The sequence below is a fragment of the Podarcis pityusensis genome (genome assembly GCF_964106645.2).
Source record: "Podarcis pityusensis genome assembly, chromosome: 13".
In the NCBI taxonomy this organism is placed as follows: Eukaryota; Metazoa; Chordata; class Lepidosauria; order Squamata; family Lacertidae; genus Podarcis; species Podarcis pityusensis.
Window position 1 is genome coordinate 27,983,168 of NC_138038.1, and position 16,056 is coordinate 27,999,223.

At 43.7% G+C, this 16,056-nt stretch overlaps 1 protein-coding gene across 4 annotated transcripts; it reads left to right on the forward strand.

Moving 5' to 3' along the window:
* The first annotated feature begins 2,730 nt into the window (after positions 1-2,730).
* Positions 2,731-10,255, forward strand: LOC308461567 (uncharacterized protein). Of its 4 annotated transcripts, XM_080978577.1 has the most exons (4): positions 2,731-2,763; positions 3,089-3,228; positions 4,047-4,168; positions 8,933-10,255. In XM_080978577.1, exons 2-4 carry the CDS (start codon positions 3,217-3,219, stop codon positions 9,537-9,539), a joined length of 741 nt encoding a protein of 246 aa, XP_080834703.1. In that variant the 5' UTR covers positions 2,731-2,763; positions 3,089-3,216; the 3' UTR covers positions 9,540-10,255. The 4 variants fall into 4 exon arrangements, 3 of the variants coding, with proteins under 3 accessions (XP_080834703.1, XP_080834702.1, XP_080834704.1); XM_080978576.1 differs by lacking the exon at positions 2,731-2,763 and having other exon boundaries at positions 2,841-3,228; XR_013978904.1 differs by lacking the exons at positions 2,731-2,763; positions 8,933-10,255 and adding an exon at positions 6,592-6,744 and having other exon boundaries at positions 2,951-3,228.
* Positions 10,256-16,056: the final 5,801 nt, after the last annotated feature.

A 16,056-nucleotide genomic window follows, 5' to 3' on the forward strand; every position in this document is an offset into this window, starting at 1 on the left:
TGAAGAGTTAGGGGTACAGATAACAAATGATATATGGGAGTCAAGTATAAAATCAACAGAGATAGCCTCTATGGATCTAAGACTAAGACTTATTCAGCAGAAAATAATATTCAGAGTCCACTGGACTCCAGCAAAACTATACCAGAAGAAAATAACAAGTGCAGACAACTGCTGGAGATGTGGGAGTAAAAATGCGAACTAGTACATATGATGATTAATTGCCCGATGATAAGATCATTTTGGTGCGAGGTGAGGACATTTATAGCAAGAGTAATAAAAAGAAATTGTTATTTAGGGGAATTGAATTTAATTCTAAATTATATTCCGGAAACGTGGGAGATTACAAGGGGTAAAAAAAAAAAGGATGTACCATGCCATATTAGAAGCAAAAAACCTTGTTTTGATGAATTGGAAGAGCCGCAAAAAGATTCCATTGAGCACATGGATGGATAATATGGACAGACTAGCTACATACGAATGAATTGCATGTCAATGCAAATTAAGAATGGATAAATATGAAGAAATCTGGAAGGAATATTTAAGTGATAAGGCGGACAGTGGTGGGAAGTAGGGGGAGGAGAGGTGGGGAAATATTGTTAAAAAGATGTAGTCATAGGTATATTGTTGCGTTTGCAAAGTAAAGGAAGGATTGGACCCTGATTAAAAATCAAGACACGAGGCTTTGACCAGCAAGGCTCTCGGAGAAAGTGCGTATAATCGTGTCTCTCTGTGCTTGTCCGATGTGCAGCAGCCCCTGGCCCAGGCCGTTTTTATTCACAAAAGAACTTTTTTACAGAGTGTTCAAAAGAACCAATCAGATTTCTTCTGAGCAATTCCACAAACCCACGTGGGGACAAAGTTAAACCACTAAAACTAATTAAGCACAAATATTTCTGGGGTAAACAAAGAACAGAACTACAAAGAAGAGTATCTGGCAATCCCGGAGGTAATAAACAAGCAATACATATGATAAGGAGGATGGCCAGGAGGATAGCAATCAGTATCACCTTCATGTGAGATCTGTTTCCTGGCCCTAAGATTAGCATCCTAAAATTACCTATTAGAAACTACAAAGACGAAACTGCCCAGTACAGGACGCCTGCCTGTCTAAGTGTGTACGTGATTTGTCAGGCAAGGGGAAATGGCCAGCAGAGGCCAAAGGGCATTAAAAGGGCATGAATGTAGAATCTTATGGGATTTAATCAGAAATTATCGTCAATATATCAAACCCAGTCAACACAATGCTTTCATCGTGGACACGATAGCTTGATGTATATTTTATAATTCCTCATGGTAATCCCATCTGATCCCTACATCTATCAGTGTTTAAATCTGAATTGTCAGATTGTGTTATTAGTGTTATTATGGTTTTTGTTGTATGTGTTTTTTGAGCACACACACACACACACACACACACACACACTTTCTTTCTCCCTTTTCTCCCACTGGATTTAAAGGGGAGCGGGCCGGCAGCTTCAGATTTGGAGGTTTGGAGGGGAAGGTTATAAACAGTTATCTGTCTGAAGGCAGCCTTTAATTGTAGGGCAGTTTGGTCCAAGTATTATTTAAAGATAAAGAACCACGAGAAGGACAAGCAATGGCTTGGAAGTTGCCCATCAATACTTAGAACTTGGACAGCAGAGTGAGCAAGCCCAGAGATCAACTAGTCACAGTCTTCACTATTGTGAGATGTACTGCATTTCTATTTATATTATTTATACAGAACATGCTGAATGGCGCCTGCTGACTGGAGGCCAGAATAGTCCAGTAGAAAGGATCTTGGAAAATAATGGTAAAAATGGTTGTCTGATATTCTTTAGCAAATGATCTCCTTGTACAGACCGCTGTCTCAACAAGGAAGACGAGAACTGGATTGTGGAGATGGTCAACCCCCTTTTTAACAGGTTCCCTCAAGATTTCAGGGCTTTTGTTTTTGAGACTGTTTATGGGAAGGACACACAGAAGGAGGTTGTGGTGGGGGCCTGAGAAAGGATCTGGAATTCCCCCCTATTCCGGTGCTACAATGACAACCGAGAATGTATTCAATGCTTTGACAACAACCAAAAGGCTGACAGTCCAGGCTTACGTGATTAGAGCCAGAAAGATGGTTAAGATAGTTGTGGCAGGTAGTTGTGGGACCTCATGATTGTCAGGTGGGCTCCTGTGTAGATTGCCAATAGAGTCAAGGCTTCCGCTGCTTTAACCAACTTAACCTTTGTATATGATGCATATACTTTACGGCTTTGCTGATGAATGAATAAATATTGAGATCTTACCAAAATAGCTTCTTGTTTTTTGCTGTCTCTGGTATTAGCACCACAAGCCTAAGTATACACTTGAAAACTCATGAAAATTCACCAGCATATTAGTATAGATGTCTCACAATAAGCACATTTTTATATGCAGTTTTGAGAAATGCGCACACCGCTGAAAGCAATTTTTACACAAACACACACTCTTTCATTTTTATGCATACCTTCCTTAATAATCTTTGTAAGCATTGTTTGTAACCTGAAACTGTTCTAAACCTGAAGCACCACTTTAGCTAATGGGGCCTCCTGCTGCCGCTGCACCACCACTGTGCAATTTCTGTTCTCATCCTGAAGCAAAGTTCTTAACCTGAAGCACTATTTCTGGTTTAGCGGAGTCTGTAACCTGAAGCGTATGTAACCTGAGGTACCACTGTAATCACTGACCATTGACCAAGAAGCCTAGGGGTAATGGGAGTTGTAGTCCAGCAACATCCAGGGACCCAAGGCTGAAGTACACTGCTGTAGAGATGCAAGTCAGCAACTGATGCACTGTTTTGTAATGATGCTGGTTTCAGTACCAAGAATCTTCCCAAAATGCTGATGCAAATGTATTTGCAGTCTAAAGAGCTTAGCAAACAATATTTGGGTTCCCTTCACAGTCATTACACGTTGCAGAGGGAAGATGTGACCATAGGGTTTCTCTTTCAGTTCTCTTACCAAGAACAGAAAGAGTTGCAGATCTTCCATGCCTCGTGACAATTTCTTCCTGTAATTGGTCAGGTTTTGGTTTTTTTTTTAAAAAAAACCTGACCAACTCTCTGTTTTGTGATTGGCAGTTCTATATACAAGGAGGGGTAGCCAACCTTTCCTAAGAGAAACAGAATAGCTATATAAAGAGCTGTGAATTATTGTTGTAAGTGGGAGGAAGACCATCTTTGGCTGGGAGACAAGCTACTTTCTTACTATGGAGCAGACAGTGAGTAACTCTGTTACAATTTATCTGATATGCCTCTCTCAAGCTTCTGTTATTATTGTGGCATATAATACATGTTATGAATAAATAAATATAACATTCATACCAATAAGACATTATCATCATTCCTACTTACAAAACAAGTAGGAATGATGATAATGCTTCATTGAAATTCATTGAAAAGAAAAACAATAACAGTATAATTCTACAACATTAGGATTTTGATTTAATATCTATGTGCTGCTTTCCTGACAACAAGGATGAGTTCCAATCAGCTCAAAACAATTAACAGCCTACAAGATGTAAGACGATTAAATTCAAAGACAAATGTTCAAGATTTACAGTAATAAAATTAAAGTACAATGTAATCGTTTTAGAACTGGGATCTTATAGGTATATCTTATATCCAGATAGCATTGCACCCTCATGTAGCTAATAAAGGAGTAGGTGTATGAAACTGGAAATGCATAGCTTGAGGATATTTCTGGAGCCACTATTGTCACTTGAGTCATAAGAAGCCTCATTGGCATGGAGTGTCTACTATCAGTTTGGGCTGATGGTCCAGCTACACCCCTATCTGAATGGTATAGCCTAGCTTCTGCAGTCTAGTTCTGGCAACCTCTACCAGTCTCAGGGTCTCCACCCACTACTGCTAGCCAGTTAGATCAATTTTCTGGACTCTCAGCTTCCCAAAGACAGTCACCATTCAGGCAGCAGCTTCCTATGACGCTTCCAAAGGCAGGGAGTGGAGCCGAGTGGCTGGAAACACCTAGCCAATAACGCTACTCTCAGTGCCCTCTCTTTTTGTTTTCTTCTGACAGGTGTCCAGAAGTCGGTTGGGTTTCAGCCTGTTGAGTGTGACTTTCCTGCTGTGTTTGACAAGTGGAGCCTTTGGGTCTATAGATCCAGACAAGCTGAAGGCAATCATTGACTACATCAGAGAGTGAGTAATGTTTTGGATTTTTCTGGGGCTTTCCAAGCAAGTGTTCAACACATTTCGAAAAACCCCTCAAAACAAAATCATGGGACTAAAACAAACAAGAATGTTGGTATTCTGGCCAAATAAAGCATTTTGCTTTCATACTCATAATAATTTACATTTTAGTATATGTGCTGCCGAAGCGAGCACTTAATAATTTACGTTTTGATTATTTCATACAACATGGAGGAGATTGTTTTGCTTCATGTTATGATGCTGCTACAAGGTGGCCTAAGATAAATGAATAAGATTCTGTCTGTGTATGTATATTTGTGCAGAGGGGAAATGTGTGTGTGTTATATGTTTGCTTTCAAAGGTCTGCCCATGTGGTTTTTTTCTGGCATGCGTGCTTTCACATTTTGTCATCTTTAAGTGATATCAGGGTGAAGATGTGGGGAAGGCAATATCATTATGACTGTGAATATTGCAAGGCACATAAAAACTTGTACAGTAAGATGCCTGTAGAGGGAAGCACTGCATAGGGATGGGTGAGCAGGTTGATTTCAGGTTCTCTCAGTTTCTCATCTTTCCACACTTCAGTTTCCCACATTTCTGAGAAAAATCACCAGCATTTTAGCGCAAATTTATATTCACATGTTTTTATGCAATTTTTCCTAACATACACATTTTTGCAAAAAAAATCCGCTAATACAATGATTTTAATGTTATTATTACAATGTACATGCATTTTTATGCATACTGTACCTTAATATATGCATAATTAATTAATTAATGAAATTTCTATTCTGTCCTTCATTCAAGGACCACAGGGCAGGTTTCAATATAAAAACACAAAAATATACACCATAATAACAAACAAAAACAATAATTCCATCCTATGGAACTAACTTTCTCCTCCAATCACCCTCTTAAGTTAGATATCCATTTCCAAATGAGCTTGTTAAGGAAATAATCTGTTCTTACATGGGTAGGACATAACAGTAAACACTGAAGGCATACCTAAATTCTACAGCACTTTAAAAGGTTAGTGGTTTTTCCATTTATATAGTACTTCTAATGTTGTAATGGTCATTTTCTTCTGCTTTCAGAACAGGTCCTCCAAACTCTCATAGCAATGAAGTTGAACGTTTCCCATCTGTTTTATGCCTATACCCTTTCTTGCCTTTCTGCTTTCTATTGGGGCTTTAGCAGTGAGGTCTTTTCACTTCCCTGAAAACCTGTTAACGCACTTATCCCCCAAGTTCATGAAAACAAAGCTGCTCTTTAATGGGCTGTAGCAATGTCAATGGTCATTTGTGCAAATTACTTTGCTTGAGAAGTACATTGCATAATTTGGAGAAGTGTGAATTTCGGGGGGGGGGGGCTTATTTTGGTTTTCAAATTGTTTTGGAAAGTGAAAATTTGGTAGGTTCTGTTGGGATTCAAGCCTTTATCAGGAGAAACTGGCCACTCTCCAGGCACCCGGCTTGATCTCCTGTTGACTTCCCTGTCTGCATTCCCCAGCAGGATCCAGGCAGAGGTCGCGATAGGCGATCCTTCTCAGAGTGAGAAGAACACCCCCCCTCTTTCCTGCCCCCCCAGGCAGGGGAAAGAGATAGACAGAAACGTATTTACATGCCTTTATTTCTGTCTTTGCAGCGTTACAAAAATCATGACTGCTCTCTTCAAGCTCCAGCAGTCGAGAGACAAACTCCTCCTGTACTTCCTGTACAGCTCATATTACACTCTGAGCTAATTCCGGTGCCCTCTGCACTGTGAATTGACTGTCCCTCTGTTTCCCACGGAACAGTCCCAACATTCCCATTATGTTTTGCTTTCAAGCTACCAGCTCGCGGCCGCATTGCTTCTATATCGTAACAGGTTCACCTTTAAATGTGGACTGAATCGCATTCCTCCACCATCCTACCTCTGGGAGAAAGGGCACAGCAGGAGAAACAGGGTGATTTGGGAAGGAACTAACTGGGCATTATGCAGGCCTTGCTGGCTACAAGCCTCAGCCAGTGTGCCCCAAACACATTAGTGGTGCCATAGCTGAGGTGGTCTTTATTTTTAAAAAACCTTGTGCACTCAGAGCAGCACAATGTCTGGCTTCACTTCCTGGGACGCCCATGGGATTATGCAGCACATAGTCCTATGGGTGTCCTGGAAAGTGCTGATGTGCTGAGAGCCTTCTTCTGTTGCAAGCAAATATGGTGCTTTTACTAGCACAGTATTTAAAAGAAAAGGGTATTCCCCCTCTAGGATTCATGGAACCCCTGATCTGCACCCACTGGTCTGGCTCTAATGGCACTCCTGGTTTTGCTTAGCAAATCTAATTCCAATTAACATTACAAACTCCATCATCTTGGGTTATTGGCATCCCATCCCCCCCCAAAAACCCCAGCTATCTGCTGTAACATTAAGTTGTGACTTCTATCTATAAATAGGTCATCACAGATATTGCAGTAGAACTGGAACTACTCTGCCTCTCCATTCAAATGACTGCAACCGAGACTATAATAAAAAATCAAGCCAACATGGACCAAAAGGAGGAACCTGGTTTGGAATAGTTCAGCATCACTCATTCTCAGCTTTCCTTTGTTTTTTCTTAGATATGGCATCCGCAAGGGCCATTATGCTGTGGCTGTAAGACTAGATAACACATACTGCAGAAATCCTACACGGCAGAATTTAGAGACTGCTTTACCTACAAACCAAATGAGTGAGATGCGGAGGGCTATTACAGAGGAAAATGGAATTTATAACCCACCACAGATAGGGGATGTTGTTGCAGCCAGGCCAAGGTCTCTGACATATTTCACAGAGCATGCTGAATGGCGCTTACTGAACGGAGGCCAGAATAGCCCAGTAGAAAGGATCCTAGCCAAGAAGGACCAAAATAGTTGCCTGATCTTCTTTAGCAAATTATCCCCCTGTGTGGGCAGATGTCTCAATGAGAATAACATGAGAAACATTGTGCAGGTGGTCAACCCCCTTTTTAACAGGTTCAATGAAGATGCCAGGGCTTTTGTTTTTCAATTCATTTACGCACGGGATGCAGAAAGAGAAGATATGGTTGTGTTGGGGGCCTGGCAACGCATCCAGCATGCCCCACTATTTCGGTGCTATGCAGGTAATAGAGCCTGCATCAAATGTTTTAACCATGACCAATCTCATACCAACAGTCCCTGCTTGGCCAATTAGGGAAAGCCAATGATAGAGTAGTGCCCACCTAGAGACTGCATTTGTGGCACTTAGCATTTTGCCAGCTGGCCTAAGAACCAAAGTCACCCCTTCCTCATTCCCACATTCTTGTTTTCTCAAGATTGAGCATTACATATGATCTTTGTAGTCCTTTGCTTTGCTGTTGAATCAATAAAATCCTTGGAGCATATCACAAAAGCTTCTTGTCTGTTTGCTTCTTCTTCTTCTGCTGTACCCTATAGTGTGAATAATCACCCACGCCTACCAAAGAGATGTGCAAAGTCACGTGGGGCTGTAGTGTCCACACTGGGGCTGTTAACATGCCCATGGGTGTTTGAGAATTCAAGGTTACAATACAATCCAGTGCCCACAGCTGGCATAAAACTTAAAAGCCCAAAGGACAATTTGCTGCAGTCTGGAGAAGCAACCTAAGTTAAGGAGAATTGGTTACAACACTGCGATGTCTCGGAAAATCCAGATGTTATATCCTCAGTTGCTAGATTCTGCACTGCCATGATGGACATTCATTGAAAGATGGTTTTATCTTATGCTGGTCTGTGACCAAAATAAAGGTTGATACTGATTGTGATGTCTTGATCTGAAAGACTAGATCAAGGAAGAGGAGCCCTGGGACTATTGTTGGCGGGGTGCTTGGTTGAGCTGGAATTCAGAGCATGTCCCTACACTCCTCAGCTTAACTCAACAGGTCATTATAAAATAAGCACAAGCTCTTGCAAGGGCACAGAGGAAGAAACTGTTGACATAAACTGGCTGCCCACACATACACACCCCTGTGGGTTCTTAATTAGCATTTGTGAGCATAAAAGCCTCCTTCCCAACTGATTCAGCCCTACTTATAAACTAACCAGCAGTTGTTTTGCAAATCTTAAGAAAAGCATCCTTGACTTCTGTTTTGCCTCCTATTTCCACATGTGGTGGGAATGCCAATATGTATGTGGATTTTGGAAGGTTATGCTGAAAGAATGTATTGTTATAATAACATATGTTGTTGTTCTCAATGTTGTTCTCAATCTTTAGTGCTTGCACTATAGGCATCAACTTTTGCTTCCACACTCCTGATATGCCACAAATAATGTTGTAAGCATGTCATGTGTACCTTTATAGCTCTGGGAACTGAATCAACTTGCAGCCTAACCTACCTCACAGAGTTGTTGGAAGCACACTGCACACCCAGACATACTGGAGATGTAAAAATACACATATTGCATACAATAGTTTGTTGGCAAGACTATCTGCTCGTTGCAGGATAACTTTTTTAAAAAATAAAAAAACCACAATATTGTTTTCCTGCCCAGTAACAGCCGTGACGCTAACTAAACCTCACTTAATTTTTTGAGAATCTTTGTTGTAAAACCCATCTCTGTTCTGGTATATTAGCAGATGCCAGTTAGAATTTGTTTATCAGTCATCACAACCATCACATCCCAATAAAAAATATCCTTCCCTCTAACAATGCCTTTCTATTCAGCTGCCAAACAAGAAAGTTCAGTTTGGAATACTCAATGTTAGTTTTTGCTCATTCAGTGCCACTCATTCTCATCATTTTTTGGTGCTCATTCCTAGGTATGGCATTAAAAACATCCATTATGCTGTGGCTATAAGACTGGATCATGCATACTGCGTAGAACCTACACCAACGATCTTGGAGACAGTTTTGCCCAGGAGCAAAATGCAGCAGATGAAGAATGCTCTTGACCACAGGAATGGAATATATGTCCCAAAGCCAATAGGAGATGTCATTGCAGCTAGGCCAAGATTTACCCGTAGTAAACAGCACGCGGAATGGCGCTTGCTGACTGGAGGCCAGAATAGCCCTGTAGAAAGGATCCTATCCAATAAAGACCAAAATAGTTGCCTGATCTTCTTTAGCAAATTATCTCCTTGTGTAGAACGTTGCCTCAATGAGAGTGATGCGAGAAACATTGTCCAGATGGTCAACCCCCTTTTTAACAGATACAGTGAGGATTCCAGGGCTTTTGTTTTTGAGACTGTTTACATGAAGGATACAGTGAAAGAGCATGAGGCTGTGGTGGGGGCTTGGGAACACATCCAGGGTGCCCCCCTATTCCGGTGCTACAGTAACAACAGAGGCTGCATTAAATGTTTTGATGACAACCAGTCGAGTGACAGAAACCCCTGCTTAGGCGATGAGGTAGAGACAGAAAGGTAGTGGGAGAGCAGCTGTGGCACCTGATATTTGCCACTTGGCCTCCTGGGCTATATATTGCCCAGATAAGCAAGGTACCTCCTCCAATCCCTGACTTAGTTGATTGAGCATTGCATGTTACATGTTTTCTTTTGTGTTTTTTTTAGTTCTCTGCCGTTCTGTTCAATAAATAATTGTTCAGAGCACACCACAATATATTCTTATCTTTCTTGCTGCTTCTGGTATTCCCCTCACTTTGAGCACTGGACAGTCATGAGGATCCACAGTCAGTGGCCTAGCGTGTGTGTGGGGACAAGGGGGGCCATGGCCCTGGGCACAGAATCTTGGGAGGTGCAAACTAGGCACGTGCCCGGTGCAAGAGCCCTCTGGGTCAGTGCAGAGGATGTTCTTCACCTTTGGGGTCGCCCCGCTCCTGCCCACCAGCTGATTGTCGGCCCCTGTGCGCTAGGCGTGGGTGGGGGTGAAGAGCACCTTCCATGGCCCGTCCCCGCCCACCAGCCAGTGGATGGGCACTCACGGTCTGGACACAGACAGAATGTGGAGGGCGCTCTTCACCCTTTGCTCCTGCCCCAGCCAATGAGCACCCGCTCGTCAGCTGACTGGCTTCTCAGGCTAGATTTCCCTTAGAATCAAATCTCTTCCCCTACCCTCACCCCTGCTTGACCCTGTTTTCTGTAGTCATATGCTTTGCTCTTGCATCAATAAATGTTCAAAGCAAATCCCAAATACTTCCTGTCTTTTCTACTCGACTACTTCTGATGTCGCCCACCCCGTGCTCACCACATCTGGCAGCTGAGACCTGTGGATTCACGAGGAGCTGCAGTGCCCACTATTGCCTGCATGAGAGCGATGCAATGGTTGCGTGTTTGCACTAAGATTGAGATTTTCCCCACATTGTTTGATTCACAAATAAACATTTTAGCATGCTTGGAAGTCTTCGTCTCTGTCTTCTGTTTTACATATAGATGATATCCAGACAAGTGCCTGGAGGATCAGTATCCAAACCAAGACCCAAAACCACAACATCCCTAAAAGCCTAAGCTTCTTGTCTTGGGATCACTAAAATGCAGTATGTTTCAATGGAATCAATTTACAGATTCAGACCCTAACCCTAACCCTGGCCTACTCATGCAGAAGAATTAGTTGGGAATGAAATGGTGTTGGCAGAATGGACTAAACTAGAATGGAGTGTAAGGTGTGTGTGTGTGTGTGTGTGTGTGTGTGTGTGTGTGTGTGTGTATGTATGGGTTTAGCATACTTTTCTAGGCAAAAGATTGTACTGTACTGTATCTTACCAGCTCCCTGATTGTTCATGTGCCTCCTCTTACTCATCTATTTCCTTCTGTAGTTCCTCCCAGCTTCTACTCCTTTGAACCTCATGCTTGATTGGTTGATTAATTAATGTCCTTCTTGGAACTAACTCCATTGTATCCCATAGCATTGCTGCAGAGTAGGGATGTAGTTAACGAAACACTGTTGCAAACCCTCCTTGACCCTTTCAAATGTAATTGCTCTGAGAAGCAGCACTGGATTTAACTGGCAGGTTCTGCTTGTTTCTCTGTCAGGATCCAACTGAAGCCTTGTTATAACTTCCTCATGGTCTAGTATGCCTATTGTCCCTAGGTTTGAGTCTTTTAATTTAGGCAGCCAGTCAGAGATCAGTACACAATTTATATGAGAATTGTTCGTGTTTGAGAAAAACATACAGTTCCTGACATCCTGCTTGTATCCTTGCCAAAAGTCCACTGAACAATATTGTTTGAACAATTCTGTCAAGAGTGCCTTTAAAAAGAAAAGAAAAAGAAAGACTTATCCTAGTAGCCAGGTCTCTTATGGTGTCACAAGTCTCATTGAGAGCTGCTTCCCAAACAACTTCACCCTCTTTGAAAGTCTTAAGGGTTTGCAACATACGAGAACCATTAAAAAAAATCTAATTATTTCTCATTTGGTGCATAAAAAGGTAAAGGTAAAGGGACCCCTGATCATTAGGTTCAGTTGTGACTGACTCTGGGGTTGCGGTGCTCATCTCGCTTACCAAGCCTAATGTAAGTTACCTGTGTGTGTGTTTCATCTCTACAGCTGTTTTGTGCTGAAACGTATGGAAGAGCAGTGGACTGAGAAGGCCATGAAACACAATTAGTTTCCCTTGTTGTCAGCTTTATTTGAAGAGGCCCAGAGTTCTTCCACAGCGTTTCAATTCCCAGAGCGACCTGTGAGAGCATCACAAACAAAAGCACTCCACACCTGTGGGTGGTGAAGAAAGAGAAGGAGAAATGACCCATTTATCACCTTTTGTGTTTGTGTAGCCTTCAACTTGTCTTCAGGCTGTCCATTTATCACTCTGACCTGCTGGTTGGAGATCCAGATGGGTTGGAACATGGTGGGTGGAGGGGACCTTCTTGTTTTTTTTTGTGTTTTTTTTGGACAACACCCCTTCTGAATGGATAATGCATCTATTCATTTCTGGTGTGCAAAGCAGCTTGGTTCTTTCAGGCTCCATACATATTCACTTCTTGCTCCCTTCAGCCTTTTTTTTGGTCAGCTGACCAGTTTGTAAACTAGCTAAATTGAAACTGTGTTGATTCCTCTCCGTTTAACAGCCGTGAAGGTAAATGATCACAAATCCATGTCATTTGCTAAACTGGTGTGTGGATTGAATCCAGCAAAATCATTATGAGTAGAGTGACTTTCACAAATGCAACAAAACCTGTCCTCCATCTCCTCCCACTGGGTGCCCCCCAGAACTTCCCAAATTTGTTCTGGAGGGCTGGGGGAACTGCCAGAGCAGGGTTTTTTTTTGGGGGGGGGCGCAAGGGATGAGGAGGGGGAAGTTCTGTTTTTTGAGCAGAAAGTGTTCCACTCAAGCAAGGACTTCCTCTAAGATACAAGTTATTTGTGTATGTGAGTGAATCAGCATTATTTGTAATGCTGACTGTAGTAAGAGTTAACTGTAAAGTTAGTCGTTGGCAAAGGTTTCAGGAAGTCAGGCTCTGTGACCTGGAAGAGCTGTTTCTTGGCAATGCCAGTCCAAGTGGGTCAGGCACAGGTGTTTATCCAAAAGGCAGGACAAAATACAAAGTAGTGAGCAGAAAAGTAGAGCACGAACTTAGATCAGGCAGGAAGTGGGCAAGGGATGTAATGTTCAGGCCAAGAAGAAAGTTCTGAAGCTAATCCTTTATAGACCCTGATGGCCAGGAAATGCTCCTTGCAGTCAGTTGATTGAATGCTCAGGTGGGTTGCTACTGCAGTCTAGATTGTGTCATGTAGTGAAAACAGAGCACTCAAGTGCAAGTTGTAAAGCACTTAAGCCTCACAGTCATCTGCACTGGAACATAAGAAGAGCCAGCTGGATCAGGCCAATGATCCAGCTAGCCCAGCATCCTGTTATCAACCATATGCATGTGGAAAGGAAGCAGGACCTGAGCACAGCAGCACTCTCCCTACCTATGGTTTCCAGCAACCGGTATTGAGATGCTTCTGAAGATGAAGGTAGCACATAGCTATCATGATTAGTAGTCATCTGAACAGATGCATATCATCCCTACGCTGCCATGCCACGTTTAGCTATATTTATCCTCCTGCACAATCAGGGTTCTCAGTAGAAGAGGGAATCCTAATCAAGTCCAGTTAAAATCTCCCTGCAGCCTTTCATGCTTAGCACAGGAAGTTCAGGAGAGAGGAAGGAGAAAGGGTGCTGCTTCCCTTCCTCTGTCTATCTGAGCACACATTTTTAATGTCTGATGAGGGTTAATGGCTACTGGTTCTGATGGCTTTAGGCTACTTCCAGAATCACAGGCAGAATATCTCTGAATATTAATTGCTGGGGAACAAAAGCATGAGGCAGCTCTTGCCCTCATGGCCTGCTTTTGGGATTCTTAGAGGCATCTGGTTGGCCATTGTGTGTGAAAGATTACAAGGGCTTTTAACTGAAACATCACTATATAACTATATAGTGACGGAGCCTCAAGAACATCTTATAGGGTTTTTATGAAAACCTACGAGATGGCAGTGAAGGCCGCTAAGAAGTCCTACTTCTCGGCCTCCATTGCCTCTGCTAGCTCTCGCCCGGCGCAATTATTTAGTATAATTAGGTCTTTAACGTCCCTTGAAGGACAGCCAAATTTAAATAACAATTTGACACACAGCTGTGAGGCATTTGCGAGCTTTTTTGCGGAGAAGGTCCTGTTGCTCCGCCATGACCTCCCTGCCAATTTGGATACAATAAAGGAACTGGAGGCCCCTCGACTGTCCTCGGGTCCAGTATTGGACCACTTTGACCGGATATCCCCAGCCGATGTGGACAGACTCCTCCGAGCTGGAAAGCCCACCACCTGTCCTCTTGACCCGTGCCCGTCTTGGCTGATTAGAGCGTGCCCAGACGAGGTGCGGGCCCCCCTGGGTGATATCATCAATTTGTCCCTTGGCACCGGGATATTCCCAGGGGAACTGAAGGAGGCAGTGGTGCGTCCGCTCTTAAAGAAAACATCATTAGATCCCTTAGATCTATCCAATTACCGCCCGGTTTTGAATCTTCCATTCCTGGGTAAGGTGATTGAGAGAGCAGTTGCTGAACAGCTTGGTAGGTTTCTGGATGAAACATCGGCTCTCGATCCATTCTAGTCCAGCTTCCGCGCTGGTCATGGGACCGAGACGGCTCTGGTCGCCCTAACAGATGATCTCCTCAGGCAGCTGGATCGAGGCGGGTCGGGGCTGCTGATTCTTCTAGACCTGTCAGCAGCCTTCGACATGGTCGATCACGAACTTCTGGACCACCGCCTTGCCAACGTGGGGATCCAGGGCACAGTCCTTCAATGGCTGCACTCGTTTCTCTCTGGTCGGGGACAGAGGGTGGCGCTTGGGAGGGAATTGTCATCGCGCCACTCCTTGGTGTGTGGAGTGCCTCAGGGTGCGATTCTCTCCCCGATGCTTTTTAACATCTTTATGCGCCCCCTCGCCCAGCTTGTCTGGAGTTTTGGGCTGGGTTGCCATCAGTATGCCGATGACACCCAACTCTATCTGTTGATGGATGGCCATCCTGACTCAGCCCCAGACACACTGACCAGATGTCTGGAAGCTGTGGCTGGATGGTTACGTGGGAGCCGGTTGAAGTTAAATCCCTCGAAGACAGAGGTCCTCTGGCTGGGACGGGGCGATATGGGATTGAGGGGGCAACTCTCATCTCTTGCGGAGGTGCAATTAGTGCCAGCATCGTCCATTAAGAGTTTGGGTGTAATCTTCGATACCTCCCTCTCTATGGAGGCGCAGATTACAGCTATAACAAAGGCGGCATTTTTTCATCTCCGCCAAGCTAAGCAGTTGGCTCCTTATCTCTCTCGCCCTGACCTAGCCATTGTGATCCACGTGACGGTCACCTCCAGGCTTGACTATTGTAACTCGCTCTACGTGGGGCTGCCCTTGAGACTGACCCAGAAACTCCAGCGGGTGCAGAATGCCGCGGCAAGACTCCTTATGGGGTCTTCGCTGCGAGATCATATTCATCCGGTACTATACCAGCTGCACTGGCTCCCGGTGGAGTACAGGATCAGGTTTAAGGTGCTGGTTTTAACCTTTAAAGCCCTATACGGCCTAGGACCCTCGTACCTACGGGACCGCCTCTCCTGGTATGTCCCACAGAGAAATTTACGGTCTGCAAATAAAAACATCCTGAAGATCCCAGGCCACAGAGAAGTTAGGCTGGCCTCAACTAGAGCCAGGGCTTTCTCGGCCGCGGCTCCAGTCTGGTGGAACGCTTTGTCACAAGAGACTAGGGCCCTGCGGGACCTGACATCTTTCCGCAGGGCCTGCAAGACAGAGCTGTTCCACCAGGCCTTTGGTCAGGGCGCAGCCTGACCCCCTCCTCTGGCAATCTGCACAGAATTTTGCTTAATGGTTGCCATCAATTTGATTTTAATTTGATTTTAATTAATTTTATAATGAATGTTTTTAGAATGTTGGATTATTTTGATTGTTGTTAGCCGCCCTGAGCCCAGCTTCGGCTGGGGAGAGCGGGATATACATAAAATTTATTATTATTATATTATTATTACACCCAACACACACACACTGACAGGACATGTAGAAACTCTCTAGATGGATAAAGGAATTTCAGCACAAATACCACTTGCAGGGAACCACAGGTGGAGAGACTGCTTTTGCACTCAGGTCCTGCTTCCATATTTCCCATAGACATCTTGTTGGCCACTGTTGAGTACAGTGGTACCTCTGGCTACGAACTTAATTCGTTCTGGAAGTCCGATCTTAACCTGAAACCATTTTTAACATGAGATACCACTTTAGCTAATGGGGCCTCCCGTTGCCACTGTGCCACCAGCATGCGATTTTTGTTCTCATCTTGAGGTAAAGTTCTTAACCTGAGGTAATATTTCCGGGTTAGTGGAGTCTGTAACCCAAAGTGTTTGTAACCCGAGGTACCACTGTGCAGGACACTGGGCTATGATGACATGATTTAACAGTGCTTTTCTTTTGATATTTCACACCTGAGTTTCTGTTTCAGTATCCA

Bases quoted from the DNA above. Each gene is read 5' to 3' on its own strand.
- LOC308461567 (XM_080978577.1), top strand. The intron at 4,169-8,932 runs GTGAGTAATGTT...GCTCATTCCTAG, and splicing joins ATCATTGACTACATCAGAGA to GTATGGCATTAAAAACATCC.